Consider the following 18,927-nt stretch of genomic DNA (forward strand, 5'->3'; position numbering starts at 1 on the left):
GTGTGTGTGTGTGTGTGTGTGTGTGTGTGTGTGTGTGTGTGTGTGTCTGTATAATGCATGTGTAGGATCTGCTTAATGTTTACCTTTCCTATCAGTAATCTTGCTCCTGAGGCCTGACTGTGCAGAATGAAAACTGTAAATAGCCCTTGAGCTGGGAAAACACTCTCAGTCGTCTATGCACACACACACGCACGCTTGGACGCTCGCTGACGCACACACGCACTAAAAATGTACAGTTGAGGGCCTTAACTGCTCGTCTGAAAGCCACATTTCAATGGGAGGGAATGTTTTGTTCAAGCTGAGCAGAAATCTGACCTCTTAGTGTGGATAGAAGTGTTCCAGTTGGGTTTAAGAGTGTGTTATTTTGGTCATGGTGGTCTGCTTTCTCTCTCTCTCTTTCTCTTTCCTTTTCTTTCTCTCGCTTCCTCAGTCTCTCTATCTTTGAGTAGGAGGTTGTGAGCCCGGATGGTACCGCCTGGTTCCGTAGCCCATCGGACCAGCTAGTATGTAGGTCACTTTTTCTCCTCATAGTCTACCAGGCCTCATCTCTCCACTGATGTTGCCCAGACAGCCCGTCAGCTCTTCACAGCTCCCAGGCTACTCGCAACACTCCACCACACCGCTCCACACCGTCGCTTTTAGGCAGCTAACAACACTGTCAGAGCAGCTCTCTGTCGCTTTTCTGTCTCTCAGTGACTCTACACCCCCCCCCCCATCTCTCTTCCTGTGTGTTTCACGGCTGTCACTTCCATATGTTGTAAAGTCTGGAGGAGGAGGAAGGCTTCACTCTTCCACAGCTTCTCAACCTGTTCAGTTCATTCATTAGGGAGAGCGCTTGCTGGTCTGGTCAAATAGCATTATCAGTGTGTGATTGTGGTTAATGAGCATCCACGCTTGGGCTGTACGGGGCCTCAGGCTTCTGATCATCAGATTGTTTCCACAGTGAGGAGTTTGGACCGCTCCGTGCCACTGATCCTCAATCAGCTGGCCTCTGTATTCCCTGCCAGGCGAAAGCTGTTCAGGACAAATGGTCCTGTGGTGCTCACAGCAGTGATACAGAATGACTGCTCTGCAAAAAATAAACACCTTAATAAGTCATTTACGTCTAATTTCAAAGAGGAAGGGGGTAAAATAGTTAGATAGGTAGTTTAATTTAGAGAGTTAGTTTTGCTCCCATTTGTTGTCCTCATGTAGAGTCCGGGATGAATGAACTTTGACCTGCTAAACAGCAAGACTCCCCAATATCCAGTTTGACCCCTAGATGAAGGATTGTCATGGTGCTGCTTCAGTTTGTCCTTGCTCAAGAAAATGAGCTGCAGTATGGGAGGGACTGTGTTGGCCAGGAGTGTTGAGATAGGTCTGGAGCATCAAGGAAATTACATGTACCATAGAAGGTGTGCTCATTTCATCTTGTGAAATGTGTTTGTTAGCCTGCCAGCCACATTTACAAAGCTTGCAACCCTGTCCACATGGTGTCTTGATCCAACTACTTTTTGGCCACAGTCTCAAAGTCTTGCATTGCCAGTTGTTTCATGGCTGCAAGCATTAAACTGAAGCTTCGTACTAACATTGACCCACCTTTTAGGAGTCCTGTCTAACCTCAGTATTGGGACATTGTCAGTGTTACTCCAACCCCGAAGTCCAAAGTGTGGCAGCAATTTAACTGATCATTCAAAGGTTAGAATAAAAGTTAAAATAGAGTGGTCTGCCTTGTCATGCTGTTATCATTTTGACTTGCTAGCCCTCTTCACATTCATTTGAGTTTTGCTGTGGCCCGCTCCCAATGAAGCACAGTAACCTTCCCCACAGGTGCTTTTTGTGTACATGACAGTAGGTTGCTTATGTGCATTCCTTGTTACAGTATATTTATATGGTCTTTGTGTGTGTGTTTAAGAAACAGAGCACATGTGGATATTTGTATCTGCGTGAGTGTATCTGTATGCAGGCCTTAGCGAGCCAGCGTGTTTGCTTATCCTCCCTGTAGTCTTTGGGTTTCATTTCATGTAATGTTGCTCAATTCGAACCAGGTCCCCCTCAGCAGAGGCACCCCAGCAGCTGGCAGAAATAAACATAATGAGTTTTTCAGTGTTGTAGCAGTGCTCTGAGCCCCTTTGAATTATAAAGATGTGGAGCGGTAGAGCATAGCTGCCGCGTGTCCACTCCAGGGAGGGTGAACCAGGAAGTACTCCCAGACATCAATCAATTTCGGATGGAAGATGAAGGGGGATTAGATAGTGATGTCATAAATCCACTTGCTCTGCAGGAAGTGTGTCAGCACTGGGAATCCTTACAGTTTCCAGAGGATGGAATGGATTTGACTGACGCAGCTGGGGGTGGAAACCCTTCACTGTAGGAACTGGGAATGATACCTAATAATTTTCTGCCTCTAAAGTAATACTGCAGTGCAGTAATGTGAAAACCCATCAGTACTACAAAACATCTGTCTATGAAAGGAGTGAATGTGCCTTTGCAGCAGTGCCAAAAGCCATTGCTTTGCTTCCTTTGATTGTAAAACAAAGAAAATAGCAGTGACTGATATTGTAGCTAATAAACAGCAGATTTTTCTTTGAGGCTGTGACACCATATATTACTTTAGCATGAAGTGGCCTCAACAGAGACCAGCACCGCAGACTCCAGACTTTATGCATGTCTAGAGTCCATATTCTCTTACCTTTCTGTATGTAGGTTCACCTAGATTTGTTCATCCATGCAGAACTTAGCACCAAAGTTCACTGACATGTGTACATCTGTGTGTGCGCGCTTGCACGTGCCAAAATGGCTTCCCAGTCTAAAGCTGATGTGAATCCCAGCTACTTTCCATCAGCCAGAGCAACAGAGCCTCCTTACAGATGGGAGTAAGTTTGGCAAGGTTCCCCAGAGACAGAATATTCCCCTGGGTCAGCAGACATCATCAGATGGGTCAAACACCAGGAGCTATAGCATTATATGTGGGCCATATGCTTTTATCATGAAGCCCCCCGATGTGCACTTTATGAGGAACATTTCCCATTTCATGCAAAATGAATGCCAGGGACAGTGAATTTCCTAAATGTGCCATTAACAACTCAGCATTAACTGCAGAAGAGCATGTCAGCGTGCACAAGTCATCAACACTTGTAGCAGATGAGCGGCAAAGGAAACGTTATTACCTGGGCAATTTCCAAGGGCCTGATTATCACCTGGGCAATCTCAAGGACATGAAAACATTGCATGGTTTCTGTTGCAAAATGCCAACGATAAAGGTCAGAATATGTCATAAACAGTGTGGATCCTGAGTAGTTAAAGCATCATAGGCTGCTGGTGGCATTTGAGCATTGCCTAAATGTCAGAGCTTCTGAACAGGTGCTTGGCCAATATGGCTTTTGGTGGGTGCTTCCAGTAGGATAATGCAACACTGTCTGAAGAAGGTTCCAGGAACCGTAAATTTAGCTCAGTCACCAGAACTAGCGAAACACTTTGTTGCATAACGCCTTTGATTAGGCAACAAGCAGAAACAATGGTATGTCTCTTATTACAGGATAAAGCGAGATCTCATCGCTGGGGGAGAAACGTGTGGTTTTACTTGTTTACGTGTGACTCATTTTTCCACATATTCCCCCTTCCACCCCTCACTTTAACCATCTCTCTCCCCTTTCTCCTCTTCTATTTTTCATCCTTTTAATGTTCTCTGGGTCTCATCTGCAGTGACCACCCTGAAGATAAGACATTGGGAATCCAGAAGTGTGTGTGGGTGTATGTGTGTGCCTATCTGCGTAAGCACCTGTAATGAGCACCACATGTGTGTGTGTATCGGAGCCCAGGCTAATGAAGCCCAGTCCATTATTTATTTCCCGTGGCCCTGTCGCTTGGCCCGCCGATGCACCTGTGTACACACACGCATACACACACACGCGCACACACACACACACCATCTGTCTATAATGACCGTTCTCTTTCGTACTGCATAGCGCTACAGTCCCTGGAGTGGTCATTAGACGAGAGAAAAAGAGAGTGACTGAGGGAGAGAGACCAGTGCTTTCGGCGTAGATTTGGAACCAGTTTTTTGGTTGTGCTTTGGGGTGGGAGGTTGGTGGGTCAGGGTAGGGTGGGCTCATAAAGTGCAGTAGCACAGAGAAACGTTTGCTTGCTTTTATGCCTGCTTTCTTTTCCCTCTGTCAAGAGAATACAACGTGCTACTGAGGTTAAATATGAATCTTTCTCAGTCTCTTGCTGCAACAAACGACAATACAAACCTTTCTTATATCAGCAAAGATAACTGGATGCACCAAAACACTGGTGGCGCGGCGTGTTTAACATGCTACAGTTATCAAATGCACAACACTTTGGAAAGAACTGTCAGCCATGAGGGGATAGTTGATTTGTAAGAAACCAACAGTAAATTCAAAACCTCTCTTTTTCAACTATTTTGTCTCTGCCTTTTGCAGCGATGGCCAGCTCTCAGCAGGGAGGCTGCTCCCATTATATCCACAGCACTTAGCTTTCTGGCCTTGTGGCCCTACCCAAATCCTCCCCACTGGCTCCTGCTAATCCCCACCAACAGTAGAAGGACAGGGCAGACAGAGAGAGAGGGGGGTTGTGGGTGTTGGTGGCAGAGGGCTGGAATAGAAAGACAAACAGGCAGCTCAAATGTGGCTTCCATTTTAATAGGACCTCTTAATATCTCCCAGTGGAATTAGAACAAAGTGTGAACTTTCCTTTAACACAACCGTTCTCATTCTACCCATCAATATATGTTACATTTCACATCACGTCTAAAGCAATTTGCCTTTCATAAAAATGCCAGCAATTTGAGACATTCTCAGCATATATTACACCAGAAGTATGCTTTAGCAAACAGCTTGGGGCAATGTGTGTGTGCACTGTGTGTGGTTGTGTGTGTTGCAAAGCTTCAGGTATCGGCGGACAGAGATGCATCCATGTTCCTGCCTGCTCCTTTAGTCATAAGGCTTAACAGGTTCAGAGGGAGAATAAAGATGAATTATTCATATATGTTTGCGTGTCTCTCTTCGCAGGGAACTGAATGGGAATAACCTCACACGCATCACCAAGAGTGACTTTGCTGGACTAAAGTACATCCGAGTTCTGTAAGTACCTGCCTTCATGTTCATGTGTGATGATGAGATGTTCGTATGTTTATCTGTGGTGCATGTCAGTGTTTGAGTTTATCTATTCGTGCATACCTGAGCTGTAACTAACCATGCAGCTCACAAGCAGTACGGTCTTCCTGCTCAAATTAGCATAAACCCAGTGAAGTGGAGATGCTTCTGTCAAGAGTCCTACTCCAGAGTACATTAAGCTACTGAGCGACTGCAGCAAGTGAAGTAATGGACTTCTCTCTCACTGTATTCTGTCCGGTGTAGTAGCACTTATTGTCCCTTAGACGCACACACGCTCACTTGCCCTCTGTTGCCACACATCAACATGTAATGTGTACACAAATGCCACTCCTATAAGGCTCTCAACACAGTTAACACATTCAGGTGAAGTCATTGACTCCCTCTGTGTTGAAATTAAACAGCACTTGTGACTTCAGGTATTAAAGTAGTTGTAAAAGTGTCTACATGTGTGCATGTGTGCGCACACAGTTGTGAGCAGAGGCATAGGTGTTAAAAACACTGCCAGAGGGGAAGCTGTGTAGACCTGAACATGTTTTAGATGTAACACGAGCTGCGCATAATTCCTGCTACCCAGCGAAGCCGGACTATTTTCAAGCCTCATCATTACTCGCCCATCCCCCTGTCTTCCCTGTCTTTTCTGAGCCTCAGCCTGCTTGTGCCCACTGCCCCTTGTCCTCTCCCATCTTCCTATGCATGCCTCCTTTTCTGCACCACCTTCTACCCCCACACGGAGGTTAAATGCCTTCATGTCGTCAGCTTGTCACTACTAAGTAAGAAGGAAACAACTCCTTGCAGGGGTACTAAAGACAAAACTTCCCATAGCTTTAAAGCCTCTGATACCTTCACAGCCACCACTGTGCTGCACACACACACACACACACACACACACACACACACACACACACACACACACACACACACACACACACACACTGCGCACTTTCTGAAATGTCAGTCAACCATATGGTACATGATGCATGATTAACATAGTGTAGGTACATGGCATGTCTGTGTGCAACCAGAAAAAAGTCTGTCACTGTGCACTGGGGGGTGACCTCCGTGGCGCGACAACATTAAGACTAGCAGAGGGTTGACCTCTGATCCTGCTGACCCCCGAGCAACCCTCAGAAGGAGCCAAACAGGAACAGAAGTTTATCTTTACAGTCAGCTGCCATCTATCCTGTCAGTCTAAAATCAACACAGCTGATTTACCTCCCCTTGTCTGGCAGCAGCGGGTGCTTGGCTGGTTTAAATCAGCAGTGTGTGTGTGTGTGTGTGTGTGTGTGTGTGCGCGTGTGTGTGCGTGCAAGTGAGGAAATGCAGAACAATAGAGGAAAGAAAGAGATCAGAAAAACTGAAGGCTGCATGCCCTCAGACTGTCTGTAAAAAAGAAAAAAAAAGTTTTCTCAATTCAAAAGTACTCATCACGATTTTTTTTGCACTTCCATCTAAATTCATGAGAAAGAGATCGGAGGTGAATTGCACTTTTCTCTCTATGTTTATGGAGTGCGAACAGTGATTAGCATTTATATTCGATGGAGAGGAAGCCCAGACTGCTGAGTTGCAGCGCAGCGCAGCCTCACAGGAGACATGAGAGGTTGCCTTCAACACAGAACAGTTGTATACGTAATGAAGGAAAGCTCTTGTTGCTTCTGAAGCCGCTGGACGCTTTTCTCTCCTTCCTGGCCTTGTGTTATTGTAACACTTCCAAAACCATCCAAGCCTCTTTTTTCGTGCGTTAGCTTTGGCAGTGTAGGTGAGGTAAAGGTGTGTTCCAGCTTGTGTGCGTGTACCGTATGTTTGTGTGCATCCCTGTTTGTGTTATATGACTAATAGCCTTGATGTGCTGCCTGCAACTCTGATACTGTCCAACTCTGCTATCCAACAGGCAGCCCACTTTCCCTTGATTGTGCCAATTGTAAAAACCTTGGAGCCCACCTCAGTTTCCCCTCTTACACTTTCTGACCCCATGCCTACCTTTCGTCTAGCCTCCACCCAGCCGCTACACCCAGTGGACCACACCAGAGCCCGGACCCACACTTTCTGAGCCACCTTAGATACTTTCCTGGCTGCTACTTCTGCTTCTTTTGCCAAGATTCCACACTGTGCCCCCAGTCCACACCGCTGCCCTGTGTGTGTGAGAGAGAGGTGTTGAATATAGTGCACCCAGCTTGAATATACATACTGCAAGAGGTCTCGCCACCCAAACCCCAAAGCCCCCCTATACTTTGTTAAAACCTGAGTGGCCGTCTACAGTCTTGTTAAAAAGTCAAAGCCACACTGTATCACATAGTTTCTAAGGCTCTCTTTCTGTCCTCTTTCTGCAGGCAGCTGATGGAGAATCAGATTACCGTGATCGAGCGTGGGGCTTTTGATGACATGAAGGAGCTGGAGAGACTGTGAGTACCACCCAGGGTTGTCTGTAGATAGGCTGACCAGAAATAACACATTTTTATGTCTTTTCTAAACTTGAACTTCAAATGAAAATCCCGCCCTTCTTCTGATCTCTATTCAATACTTGTATTAGTATAATGAGACTAACAGGAGGAACAGACCGTACATGGTGTATCAAGTGTGAGGCACTTCCCTGTCCTTCCATTGTGGTCGGATGGCGCTGAGAGGGTACAGCGTGGGTTGGGAGTATTTTTTATTAGCTTTGCCTGACAGGATTGCCCTCAGTGGGATATGTGGGCTTAAGAGGCCTCCCCCACCGCAGGCCCTAGCTCATCTGGACAGCACCAGGACTCCTCGACAGCTTGTAAACCGGCTGGGAAAACACACAGACAAACACAGTCAACCACACCTCGACCAGCTCATTAGCAAATCAATAGTGCTACCCACATGGAAACCTGCACAGCAGATGACTTTATGGACACATGCCGTCATGCTCACATAGTGGTTAAGTTTTGAAAGACTTTCCCCTGATCTGAAACCCACATCAACAATTTACATTACCAAACTCGGGGCCATGCACAGCTTCCCTCCCCCTCCACATTCAGCTGATCCCAAACATTGGGTAGACGTATCCATGTGCCAGACCAATGTGGAAATTAAGCGGCTCGTTTCTATAATGTTTAAAAGCCACTAACCCACCAGCAGGTACAGTTCAGTGTGAACGCAGCAGCAGCAGACCATTAATGCCCATTGCGTACTAAATCTCCACCTCCGCTGGCCAAAGCACTCTTCTCAGTGTGTACAGTGAGTGGCACAGATCCAAACATCTGTCTGACTGTGTCTGAAGGAATGGCAGCGGCCTGCCTTTCAGATTTGCAGCCTCTCTCTGCCACAGCCGCTGCTTTCACTCCCATGTGCCTCCAATGGGCCATTCAGGGAGAAGAGAGTTGTGGTTTCCAACAGATTAGCAACAGTCTGTTCCTCATTGACTTAATTGTCGTATTTGCATAAAGCCTGCCAGTCTTGGACGTTAGTTGTTTGACATGGAGTCTGTTGCCAACCACCATTCCTGTCAGTGCTTCCTTGGGCTAGAATATGCTCATCCAATTCTCTTAATTTTATTTAGAAACATCTTGTTTTGATAGTTCAGCCCTGATAAAATCTGTCCATGTTCAGATAACTGGTGGATGTATTTCACTTGTTTAAAATGTTGCTATTCCGTTACTCTGGGAAAGCCAGCAGGGCACTGAATTCTGCTAGGCGCAGCGTTGTAATTTAACTGTGCAGAGATAATTTACGGCGCTGTCTCTGACTAGAAGTTTAATTCCCCTGAACTTTCAGTTGGATATTTATGTGACACTCAGAGCACACTGAAACACAATAGCCTGTGGCTAAGCCGATTCTACAGCAGCTAGCAGAAATTATTCACAGCCTACACAAGGGCGCACATGCATAGACACACACACAAACTCACTGGTTGATCATATGATTTCCCTACCGCAGGCGGCTGAACCGTAATCAACTGCAGCAGCTTCCTGAGTTGCTGTTTCAGAAGAACCCTGCCCTGTCTCGACTGTAAGTACATTCACTTATTTATTTCAATCGAGCACACGCTGAATTCTTCTTCTCAGTCAGCGCACACACCATCTCTCTTTGTCTCTTCTTTATAAAGCAAGTCACAAGTATTGCTCAGAGGTATATGCGCTACAACAATATACTGCAATATACAAAGCATGGTTTCAATAAGTCTGCTGAATGTTGGCTCTGGTTTGGTTTGGTTTGGTTTGGTTTGGTTTGGTTTAAACACAGTTAAAGGACAATTAAGCTTCAACTGCACTTGCTGGAGTGCCATCAAGTCTCTTTAACATTCTGACTTATTAGGTGAAGTGTGTGAAGTGTGCCCTGTAATTTCCACTGTATTTACTGTCTGTAACTGAATGAGTGGAAATCTGAGTTCTTTGCACATCATTGGGCCTTCTAGCCAAGTCATCTGCAGTTTCTGTGTGCGAGTCTGTCTGAGAGAGAAGCCACCGGTGACACCGGGACTTGAAATAAAGGACACGCTAGACTTTGAACTCTGTTCAAGGTGAGAGGATGTCTGTGTTACTTAATGAGGTTATTTTATGTCACAGGAGAAGTCCCTAAAGCCCTCTCTGCCATAGGACTCCATTTCCATTTAACTCCATCATATGAATGAAATGTCGCTGTTTTCATTCAGTTTCCACTTGTTAAGGCCAATCCCATACTGTCACACACCCACACACCCTTACACCCCTGTGCCCCATGCAGTGAGACAATCCCGCAGTAATGCTAAACTTTTATTCCCATCTGCAACGAGGCTCAGTGTTTTTTCTTTCTTTCCTAAGAATAATCAGTGTCCCTGTTGCTGATCATTCCAGCTTCCACTATTCCAGTTCAGACTACCTGAAGCATCTGGGAATAATGAAACAGTGGGACATGGAAAAATCATTTCCCTCCCTTTAACCCACATAGTGGTACTACTAACCCATGGTCCCGGGCCTCAGCCCTCCATCTGTTTATCTTGCGTTTGATGTTTAACACCATCTTGAACCTATCTGTCACTTCCTCGCAACTATCTCTTCATGTCACCTATCGTTATGCCAAAACCAGCCTGTCGGGCTGTAGGGCAGAGCCTCACCCTTTGGGGCAAGGCCGGCCTGCTTGTGGCTTGGTAACACTGAGCAGCACTGAGTTGTCTGTCTAGCTGGAACAGACACAGAGCAGACCGAGGCCTTCCAGACCAGCGGATGGCCTTGAACAAGCGTGATTAGTCCATCTGGAGCAGCGGGCTGTGCCAACAGCCAGAGGATTGTGCTAACACAGCTCCCCTGTTTCATCCAATCTAACTTCATGCTCATTATTCTAAACCTAGCACTGGCTTTTCTGCCACGTTCTGGAGAATGAGACTTTGTTTAACATCGCTTAATCGATTCGCTATGTGTCTGTGTATACACTCATTTGTTCTTTTTCCTTGGCTGGATAAAAGAGAACTGTAATGGACCTTGAAGCCTTTCAGGTGTGGAAGTGCCTTACATTCTTCAGCAGTTAAAACAAATGTATAATCCAGGGCCATGGAATCGAAAATAATGCAATCTCTATGGCGCCTGTGTTTGATTGACAGTTGCGACTTTATGAAAGACTTCTAGTGCTTGTTAAAAATTAGGTCTAGTAGCGTGGGATCGGGAACAGCAGTAGAAGACAAAAGTTTTCCCTAATGTGTTTCTTAACTCCTGAGCGGTGTGTCTGAGCCACACCGTGGGTTCTGGTTCCAGTCTGATGCGGTTAGGTTACAGCCTTGTCTCGCTCCCGCCAGCAGCTTTTAATGGACTTAAAAGGTTCTCAGCTCCCAGGGGAAGACTTTCGCTGCTATTTCGTGTGTGTGTGTGTGTGTGTGTGTGTGTGTGTGTGTGTGTGTGTGAGTGTGAGTGTGAGTGTGAGTCTGAGGATGACAGAGAGAGAAACAGACACAGAGTCTGTGGTTGCATCTTGTGTATTTGTGTGAGAGTCTTTGCACTTGCTCAAAGCGCTCATTGGGGCTCGTTAGGGTCTGACTTCATGATCCCAACAAGAAAGGTTAATGTGAAAGCCTGTTGCCCTCAGGTGGAGCACTAACCCAGATGGTTTCTTGGACGCAGGATTAATTGCCCCCTTCCCTTTTTCTGTACTTTTTACACTCTTCCTCTCTGTCTGTCTTACACTCCTCTCCTCATCTTTCTTCTTGCTCATTCTGGAGTAAGCGTTTGAGGAAAAGCTCGTGTAACGAAGTGGCTATTTGTCTTAGGCATCCCGCTGAGAGGACAAACAGAAAGGAGGACGTAGGGGATAGAGGAGGGAGGACTAGCAGAGGAGATTGTCGCTCTCATTAAACTTTTGAGGAAAAGCGAGCTGGGTTAATAAAAGGCTGTCGGTTAAATGAGCAGGCGACTGTTGATTTGTGGGGAGTTTTTACACACTTGACTCCCATGCAGTCATTAAGCTAACGGGGTAATGAGTTTTCGCTGCGGAGGGAAAATGGAGAATTAATGCAAGCGTTTTTGCTAGAGCACTGATTTTGAAAAATGGCAAATCTTCTCTTGAATCTGGCAACATAAGAATAAATTCAAATTTACAAATAATTATTTTTTATCTTTGCAAAATTCTGCAAAAGCTCGAACCATAGCTTGTTGAAAATGCAACAGTATGTCTCCTGTGTTACTGAGCCACATGTTCTGCTTTCTGTTTTGAGAGCCTACCTCTTTATCTACACGCCCACTCCCCTGTCTCTTCCCATGCCTGAGCGATACCAGAGACACTGATGCATGAGGTGCAGAGTAGAGATAATTGGAATTGATTAGAGATGATTAGAGATAGTTAGAGTTAGTTAAAGCTGCCTGTGATGGATGGCACTGACGAGAAGGCATGGGAACAGCAGCACTGAGGTGAGAGGCGCTGCGCAGAACATCAGTGAACAATAACAGTGAAAATAGAGTTGCATTCATCACTGTTAACGACCTGTTGCCCCTAGCCCACCACCCCTGACTTCTCCTCATCCCACTTCCACTGCACTTCAGATCTGTAATCTACTCATCCATGTCTGTAATTAGTGTCTTTTCGCAGTGGGAGAGCAGGAGGAAGGAAGGACCGCGGGATGGAGGAAAAAAGAGGAATAGGTGAGCGCAGTTGGAGGAGTGGAGAGCAGTTAGCCTGATAGCTGGCCCCGGGGAATAGCATCTGGTTTGGGCTCAGGATGGGGGGTTGTGGGAGGAGGAGGCGAAGGGGTATTTTGCGGTTTTTGATTACCGTGTTGGTTGTTGCTCCCACAAACAAATGCCGGCAACAACACAGGCTCGTTTGAAGGGGTGTTGCTGTCATTAATGGCTAGCGTGCAGTGTTACGTGGTGGGGTGAGGGGACGGTTAGGAGAGGTTTTCCCTTGTGTGTCTCCCCGGGAGGTACGGAGGAGGAGGAGGGAAGGGTGTGGTTGTACCTGCACTACAGAGGAGCAGAGGAAACCCTGGCAAAGGATCGCAGAGGGGATGTGCCCCATCCTACTTTAAGATCTTTAATTTTTGTGTTAATGCTTGACGACTGGTATCCTGATATACACAAACCCTAAACACACACGCTGAAATACTGGCTGCGTGACACACATGCATATGCACACACACACACAAGAGAGGGGAAAAAAGAGGGAAAATGTAAATAACACTAATTAGACACAAACACACACAGAATAACACTATAATTACATCTCTGTGTGCTAATGTGTGGATGGCAGGCGCACACGAGGGATTACATTCTTTATATGGCTTTGACTGTAGATAAAAGAGCGGCATCAGCTATGTGTTGATGCGGAGCTGCCTGTTCGGTGTTTGTGTTGGAGGGATGCTGTGTTTTCTGTTTGTTGATCGCTTGATGCTTAGGGAACAGTAGCACAGTGTGAGAAGAAAGAATTGTTTGGGGGAAGGAGATCTAGAATAAATAATGTGCACTATCATTAAACCTATAAATCATCTCTCTGTCACAGTATTCCCACTTGTTTGTGACTCATTAGATATACAGTATTCCCCCCTTTTCATTTGCTGCAGACTGACTGGGCTGTAAACTCGCTCTGGTGTTCCAAGACCTTTTGTGCCACAAAGCAAGCAAATTAACTCTTTCAACTTTTGACTTTTTGTGTATGACTGGCTGAAAGACTGGAGTGAATGTGTGTTTTTTTTTCCGCTCCTCATGACTGTTTTTAAGTGTTTGTGTAATACTGCGCTGTGTGTGTGTCTGTCTGTGCGCGCATGTGTGTCTGGCAGGCTGTTAATGGTCCAAGCTGGTCTTGTCGTTTCCTTCTCTTTGTTTCTGCCTATGAATGACCTGCTTCGACGTGCTAGGTCTCTCTCTGCCTCAGAGGACCATTTGGGCCCCCGCTTGGCAGCAGTCCCCATGGCAACCCGCCTTCATCAGGAGGTCTGTGTACCATCGATGGCAGACATCCTGATTTCTTGACTGGTTTGTCTGACACTAAGTAAACAGTGACAGCAGAGTCTTTAGTGAGCGAAGTTAACTTTAGACGCAGTGAAAGCATCATCTCTGCATCAGAGAAACTTCTTAAAGGTTCAGTCCACCCAAAAATTAGGACTTTTTTTTACTTTCTACTAGTGGTACCTACCCTTTCAGATTTTGGTTTAATTAATACAGAGTTTTTCTTTTAGATGTCAGTGTCTGAGATTTGTGGTGCACAGACTAAAAACTTCAACAGCAACACCTCTTTTCTTTGGCAGAGATGAGAATTATTCACATTCATGTTATCCAGAGTAACAGGGATGCTGTTTTTTTTTTTTTTTGCAGTTGCTGGATTTCTAAAATATAACTTTGCAACGCTGTGAGCACTACCAATAATAATAAATTCTCAGAGACAAACAGATTTATCAAACCTGAATAAAGAAAACTATTTGCATGACCACAGAGGCAAGTTATGGGTTTTTTTTCCTAATTTGGGTGAACTCACTCACTGAGTCCTGACTCAGATGCATGGCTACAGTTTAGAGAAGGAGTATGACATACCTGACCTGGCGGCCAACCAAAAAAATACCAGGCAGGCCTTAACTCCTTGCCCCTGCCCCTCTTCCTGCCCCTGTCCTTGTCAGCTGGTAAAAGTGGCTTTTATGGCTTGTCGCTGTTTTCTTTACGAGTCGGACCGTGTGTGAGAGAGAAATGCAGACCAAACCATGTGAGGAGAGCGGAAGCCAAAAGGGGGTAATTTAAAAACCACTCCGCCATCTGAAATATTCACAACCGCAGCACAAGAGAGAAAGAACGAGAGGAGGAAAAAAAAGACAGAAGAAGAAAGTAAAAGAAGAGACAGTCAGAGGAGCAAAGCTGTGGCGAAAGCAGGAGAGAAACAGTGGTGTTTATATTTACTAACGATTCTGTGTCCTTCCTCATGAATAATTGAACAGATGGATTGAGGCTTGTTAAATATTCACACTAAAGCGCTGGGACATCAGTGCTGTTTTGCGTGTGTGTGTGTGTGTGTGTGTGTGTGTGTGTGTGTGTGTGTGTGTGTGTGTGTGTGTGTGTGTGTGTGTGTGTGTGTGTGTGTGTGTGTGTGTGTGTGTGTGTGTCCAGCGTCTGGTACACACTGCTCCACATACTGGCGCATACAAACTCTTGATGCTCTAAATATTCGTACAAGCAAACATGCACACACAGGTTCCTCTGCGATGACCATCCCAATCATACACATGTGCGAGTGTGTGTGTGTGTGTGTGTGTGTGTGTGTGCGTGTGTGAATATACATCTTCACATTGGGGACTGGCCTGGTCATTATGAATTGATACGGCATGAATAAGACATCACAGTGTGGTCTAGATCCGTCATGAGTATACACACACAGGGATTTCACTCGCGGAGTTGCCGAAGGAGGCCTCCTCCTCCTCCTCCTCCTCCTCCTCCTCCTCCTCCTCCTCCTCCTCCTCCTCTTCCTCCTCCTCTCTCTGCCGCTGCCGACAGTTTGCCTCTGTGACGGCTGGCCTCGCCTGGTCCAGATTGGAACTGACACACACGGGAGTAAAGGCTGCCCTCATCTCCTCGCACACACACACACACACACACACACACACGCCAACACACACACACACGTACACTCTCTCCTTGGAATCTCCGAGCAGGGGCTTGTGGAATGCTGCAATTCCAGCCAGGAATAACAACCCATATAGTGCTAGTTGGGTTGTCCTGCTTGTGTGTGTATGAACACATGCTTCGTGGACATGTGTGTGCATAATGGCTCTGTCCATTTAAGCAGCATGATGGAGCATGAATGTAGCTATCAGGATGAAGAATCCAGCTCATTCATCACAGGCCTAATAGAGTGCAATCTCCCTGCGATAGGTGTTTCCCTCACTCAGCGCATCTGTCCATCTCGTTATGGCTCGGCTCAAGATCTGGGGTTTCAATCACCGCTATCTGCTCTGGATCATCACGTGGAAGTGTCGTGTGTGAGGATCTTAGCAGGAAGATTACAGTGTCCATGTGTAAGCTCTAGTTATGAGCTGTTAGGGTCTGGACTTGACGCTCTGGAGCTCAGTGTTGGAAGTAACCCAAGCAGACCCAAACACAGCCTCTCCTCCCTTTGGGCAGGGAGAGGAGAGGGAGAGGGAGAGGGGGATCGAAACCCTTCCCAACATCCTCTGAAACAGGAAGAAGCATGAAACTACCCACACATGCGCATGTGTTGCCCAGCACACATGCCCAGCAAACCCACACGCGTACAGTAAATGATTGTTCCAGCCCTACCCTGTGGCCTCGGGCTCTGTCTCTGATTCCGAGATTTAAAAAGAGCAAACAAACAAACTGCAGGGCAAATTATGCCTCCACACACACATGCAATCACACAAATGCCATTGCACACATACTTTGCCCACTCCTGCTGATTTGCTGCTGTAGCAACCAATGCTCTGCGGGGTTCTAACTCGGGCTGTTTACCTTTTCCGAGCGAGAAGAGGGCACACGCAGAAAGAAAGCGTTGGGAGGTGAAACGGTTCAAAACGAGACTCAAATTTTCTGAACGAGATTCGGTCCAATTGCTTGGGAAAAGTGTGGTGTAATGGATGGAAAGAGATTTTTGGATTTTTAGTTGTGTGTGTGTATGTAATTATAGGCTTTAAGACACATCCCTTTATCCTCTGGAAGGAGAGTCTTTGGTTGAACTCCTTCCTCTTCCCTATGGCTATATTTCTGTGTGTGTGTGTGTGTGTGTGTGTGTGTGTGTGTGTGTGTGTGTGTGTGTGTGTGTTTGTGTGCGTGCGTGCGTGCGTGCGTGCGTGCGTGCGTGCGTGCGTGCGTGTGTGAACTCTGGGTTCTGTCTCCGCTCTGTCTGTGGTGAGCAGGTCCATTCTTAGGGCTTTATACTTAGCACACCTCCATGCCTTTTGTTCTTGAGACTACACGGGCTGCAGAGCTGCTGCCACATTGCAGCCGAACTTGAAAACCTGATGAGTGAGTGTGTCTCGGCACAAAGACGATGCCCCGTGCACCTCGGGCTTAATGAGGTTAAGATGCAGGCTAATGGTGAAAGAAGCAAACTTGTGGCAACAGGTCTGCTGGTGTGAATCCCAGCTGAGAAAATCTTGGTTGGCTAAGCAAATGAGGCAACTTTTGTCTTTCTGCAACTGCTGTTTAGGTGCCCTTCAGCACACCGCCTCCTTCCTACAGCCTCAGATAGAGCTGCTAATTGGCAGTTGTAGACTGTGGTTGTGCTAGGAAGCTGTCATGTATTATATTTCACAGTATGAGATATGAGATGCATTGTAGTTATGACAAAATCAAGGCAACATTCAGATATATGTAATCCCTCTAATATTAAAGTTGGAATTACATTTGGCATTTTAATAAACCTTGGTTGCTTGTGAAATTACTCTTGGCATTTATACAGAGTACTCTGGATATGTTTGGCATTTGATTTTGTGTGTGTGCCACAGAAGCCACAGTGAATTGAACACAGTCCCTACCCAGTCTCTTCGTAGCTTTAAGGAGTCACTCTATTTTAAATGGATATCAGCAGATTGGCAGCTTCCTCCAGCCTTGAATACACTTTGAGTTTTTTTCTCTTTTCGGGGCTAAATGTTCTCCTTTAATATCCCATGATAATACTTGTATGTACCATAATCTATTGTTTCCATAAGGGCTATTATACAACAAAAGGTGACTTATAAGCAAACGTTTATTCAATCAAACAGGGCCAAACATTAATTTATAAGATTTTCAAAGTTTTTCTCAATAATTCTGCTGATATGAGAAGTCTGCAAAAATATGACCGAATTCTAAATCAGTCATCCACAGTGCTCCAAATTTAAAGTAGAACATGCTTTACGGGTCTCCATTAATAATTCATATGTAAACAATAAACAACAAAATCAGTCCGTTTTCCCTTGTTTACTTTGTGACATGTTTCTAATGACTTTTTGATTGACTTTCAAACAAACAACAGTCACTCTGAGTCATGTAAACACTTAATCGACTTGTGTACCCATATCTGGTTATTCACAGTAATGAGTTTTGTGTGTGTGTAAACAGTGTGACTGCTGGAAAAAGACAAACAGGCACAGCCCCACTTTTAAATAAAGTTTAAATATGCAGCTATTTCAACTCTTGTCAGTGTTGACTGCAACCAGAACCTTCTATCCTGAGCCTCTGCGCTCTGCACGCTCTCCTCAGCCATCCTACTTTCTCAGTAAACAAAAGACACTTGTCTGCTTAGGTAAGTGGACTGCCCACATTCCAGTAAAAATACATATTGAGCCTTGCAGGGCCGGAGAGCACAGCAAAGAGGAAAAACTGAATTCCAGTACAAATGTCTATCTGTTTCCAATACTGGCTCCCTCTCACAATGCTCTCCTGCTGGTATCACAGCACGAAGCAGTGATCTCATTAGCCCCAGAGTGTATGTGTACGCCGACTGTGGAGATATTTTTTGATGGGAAACAGTGTGCTGTTCTGTGCAGGGGGTGTCTTTCCTTCTCAGCTTTGCACAGAATCGCTGGGGGATGGAATCGATTCCTCTTTCCTGCTGTTTCAACTAGGACTACACACACACCTGCCCCACCCAAACAAAGCTTCCAGAAATGAGTGTTACATCTGAGATGCAGCCTGAGCTATGTGTGTGTTTACCTGTTGTGTATTGTAACCGGAGCAGGGCCTGCAGTCCCGCCAATCTGACACCTCAGAAGGACCGAAATGGAGGAGAGAAGCACTGAGTATCGATTGAGAGGGAGGGAGTCACAGAGGGATGGAAGGCACAGTTGGAAAGCAGAAAGGATGAAAGGGAGGAGAGCCGTGAAAGAGGAATGAAGGTGGGGCAGGAGAGGAATATAAAATGTATTTTATTCATTATTTATACAGCTTGGAAAGTTGATTTTTTTTTTTCCCTGATCAACTTTAAATTGTTTTTTTCAGACAGTTTTGAAATCCCTCCCTCCTATATTCATTGTAGCAATTCAATCAAGTAAATAGACAGAGAAGGAGAGGAGTGGAAAGAGGGTAAAACGAGTTAGAGGGCAATAGAAGGACCTGAAGGTGACAGACAGTGCCTGCAAAGCAATAAATAGTGTGAGGATAGAGTAAGTGGGGTTGGCAGATAAAGAGAAAGAAAGAAAAAGAGGCTGGGAGAAGAAAGATTGGCCTCATCTGCAGACTTTGAAAGGATTCTCATCTCCTCTCATCTCTGTGGCCGTGCTGGGAGACAGAGACAGAGAGGGAGAGGGAGCCACGGGCACCTGCAATGGAGCATTAGCCAAAAGCCCCATTATCACTTCAAAGCTGGACTCTGCTGGAGGAGGCCTGAGTGACACTGGGGCCCTGTGGAGGATGAAACACTGCACAGAGATAGGAGCAGAAAGCCTCCTCCCTCTGTCAGCTTTCCCCCGTTT

The 18,927-nt window shown here is 45.8% G+C and overlaps 1 protein-coding gene across 4 annotated transcripts in view; it reads left to right on the top strand.

The window, feature by feature from the left end:
• slit1a (slit homolog 1a (Drosophila)) overlaps positions 1-18,927 on the top strand; it is an 89,107-nt gene that overhangs the window by 5,815 nt on the left and 64,365 nt on the right. For all 4 annotated transcript variants that reach the window (XM_070977297.1, XM_070977298.1, XM_070977299.1 and 1 more), the window contains exons 2-4: positions 5,013-5,084; positions 7,445-7,516; positions 9,015-9,086. In XM_070977297.1, the coding sequence (XP_070833398.1) occupies positions 5,013-5,084; positions 7,445-7,516; positions 9,015-9,086 (216 nt within the window). The remainder of the gene's footprint in view (positions 1-5,012; positions 5,085-7,444; positions 7,517-9,014; positions 9,087-18,927) is intronic.

This window comes from Chaetodon trifascialis, chromosome 13 (assembly GCF_039877785.1).
Source record: "Chaetodon trifascialis isolate fChaTrf1 chromosome 13, fChaTrf1.hap1, whole genome shotgun sequence".
NCBI classification, from domain to species: Eukaryota; Metazoa; Chordata; class Actinopteri; order Chaetodontiformes; family Chaetodontidae; genus Chaetodon; species Chaetodon trifascialis.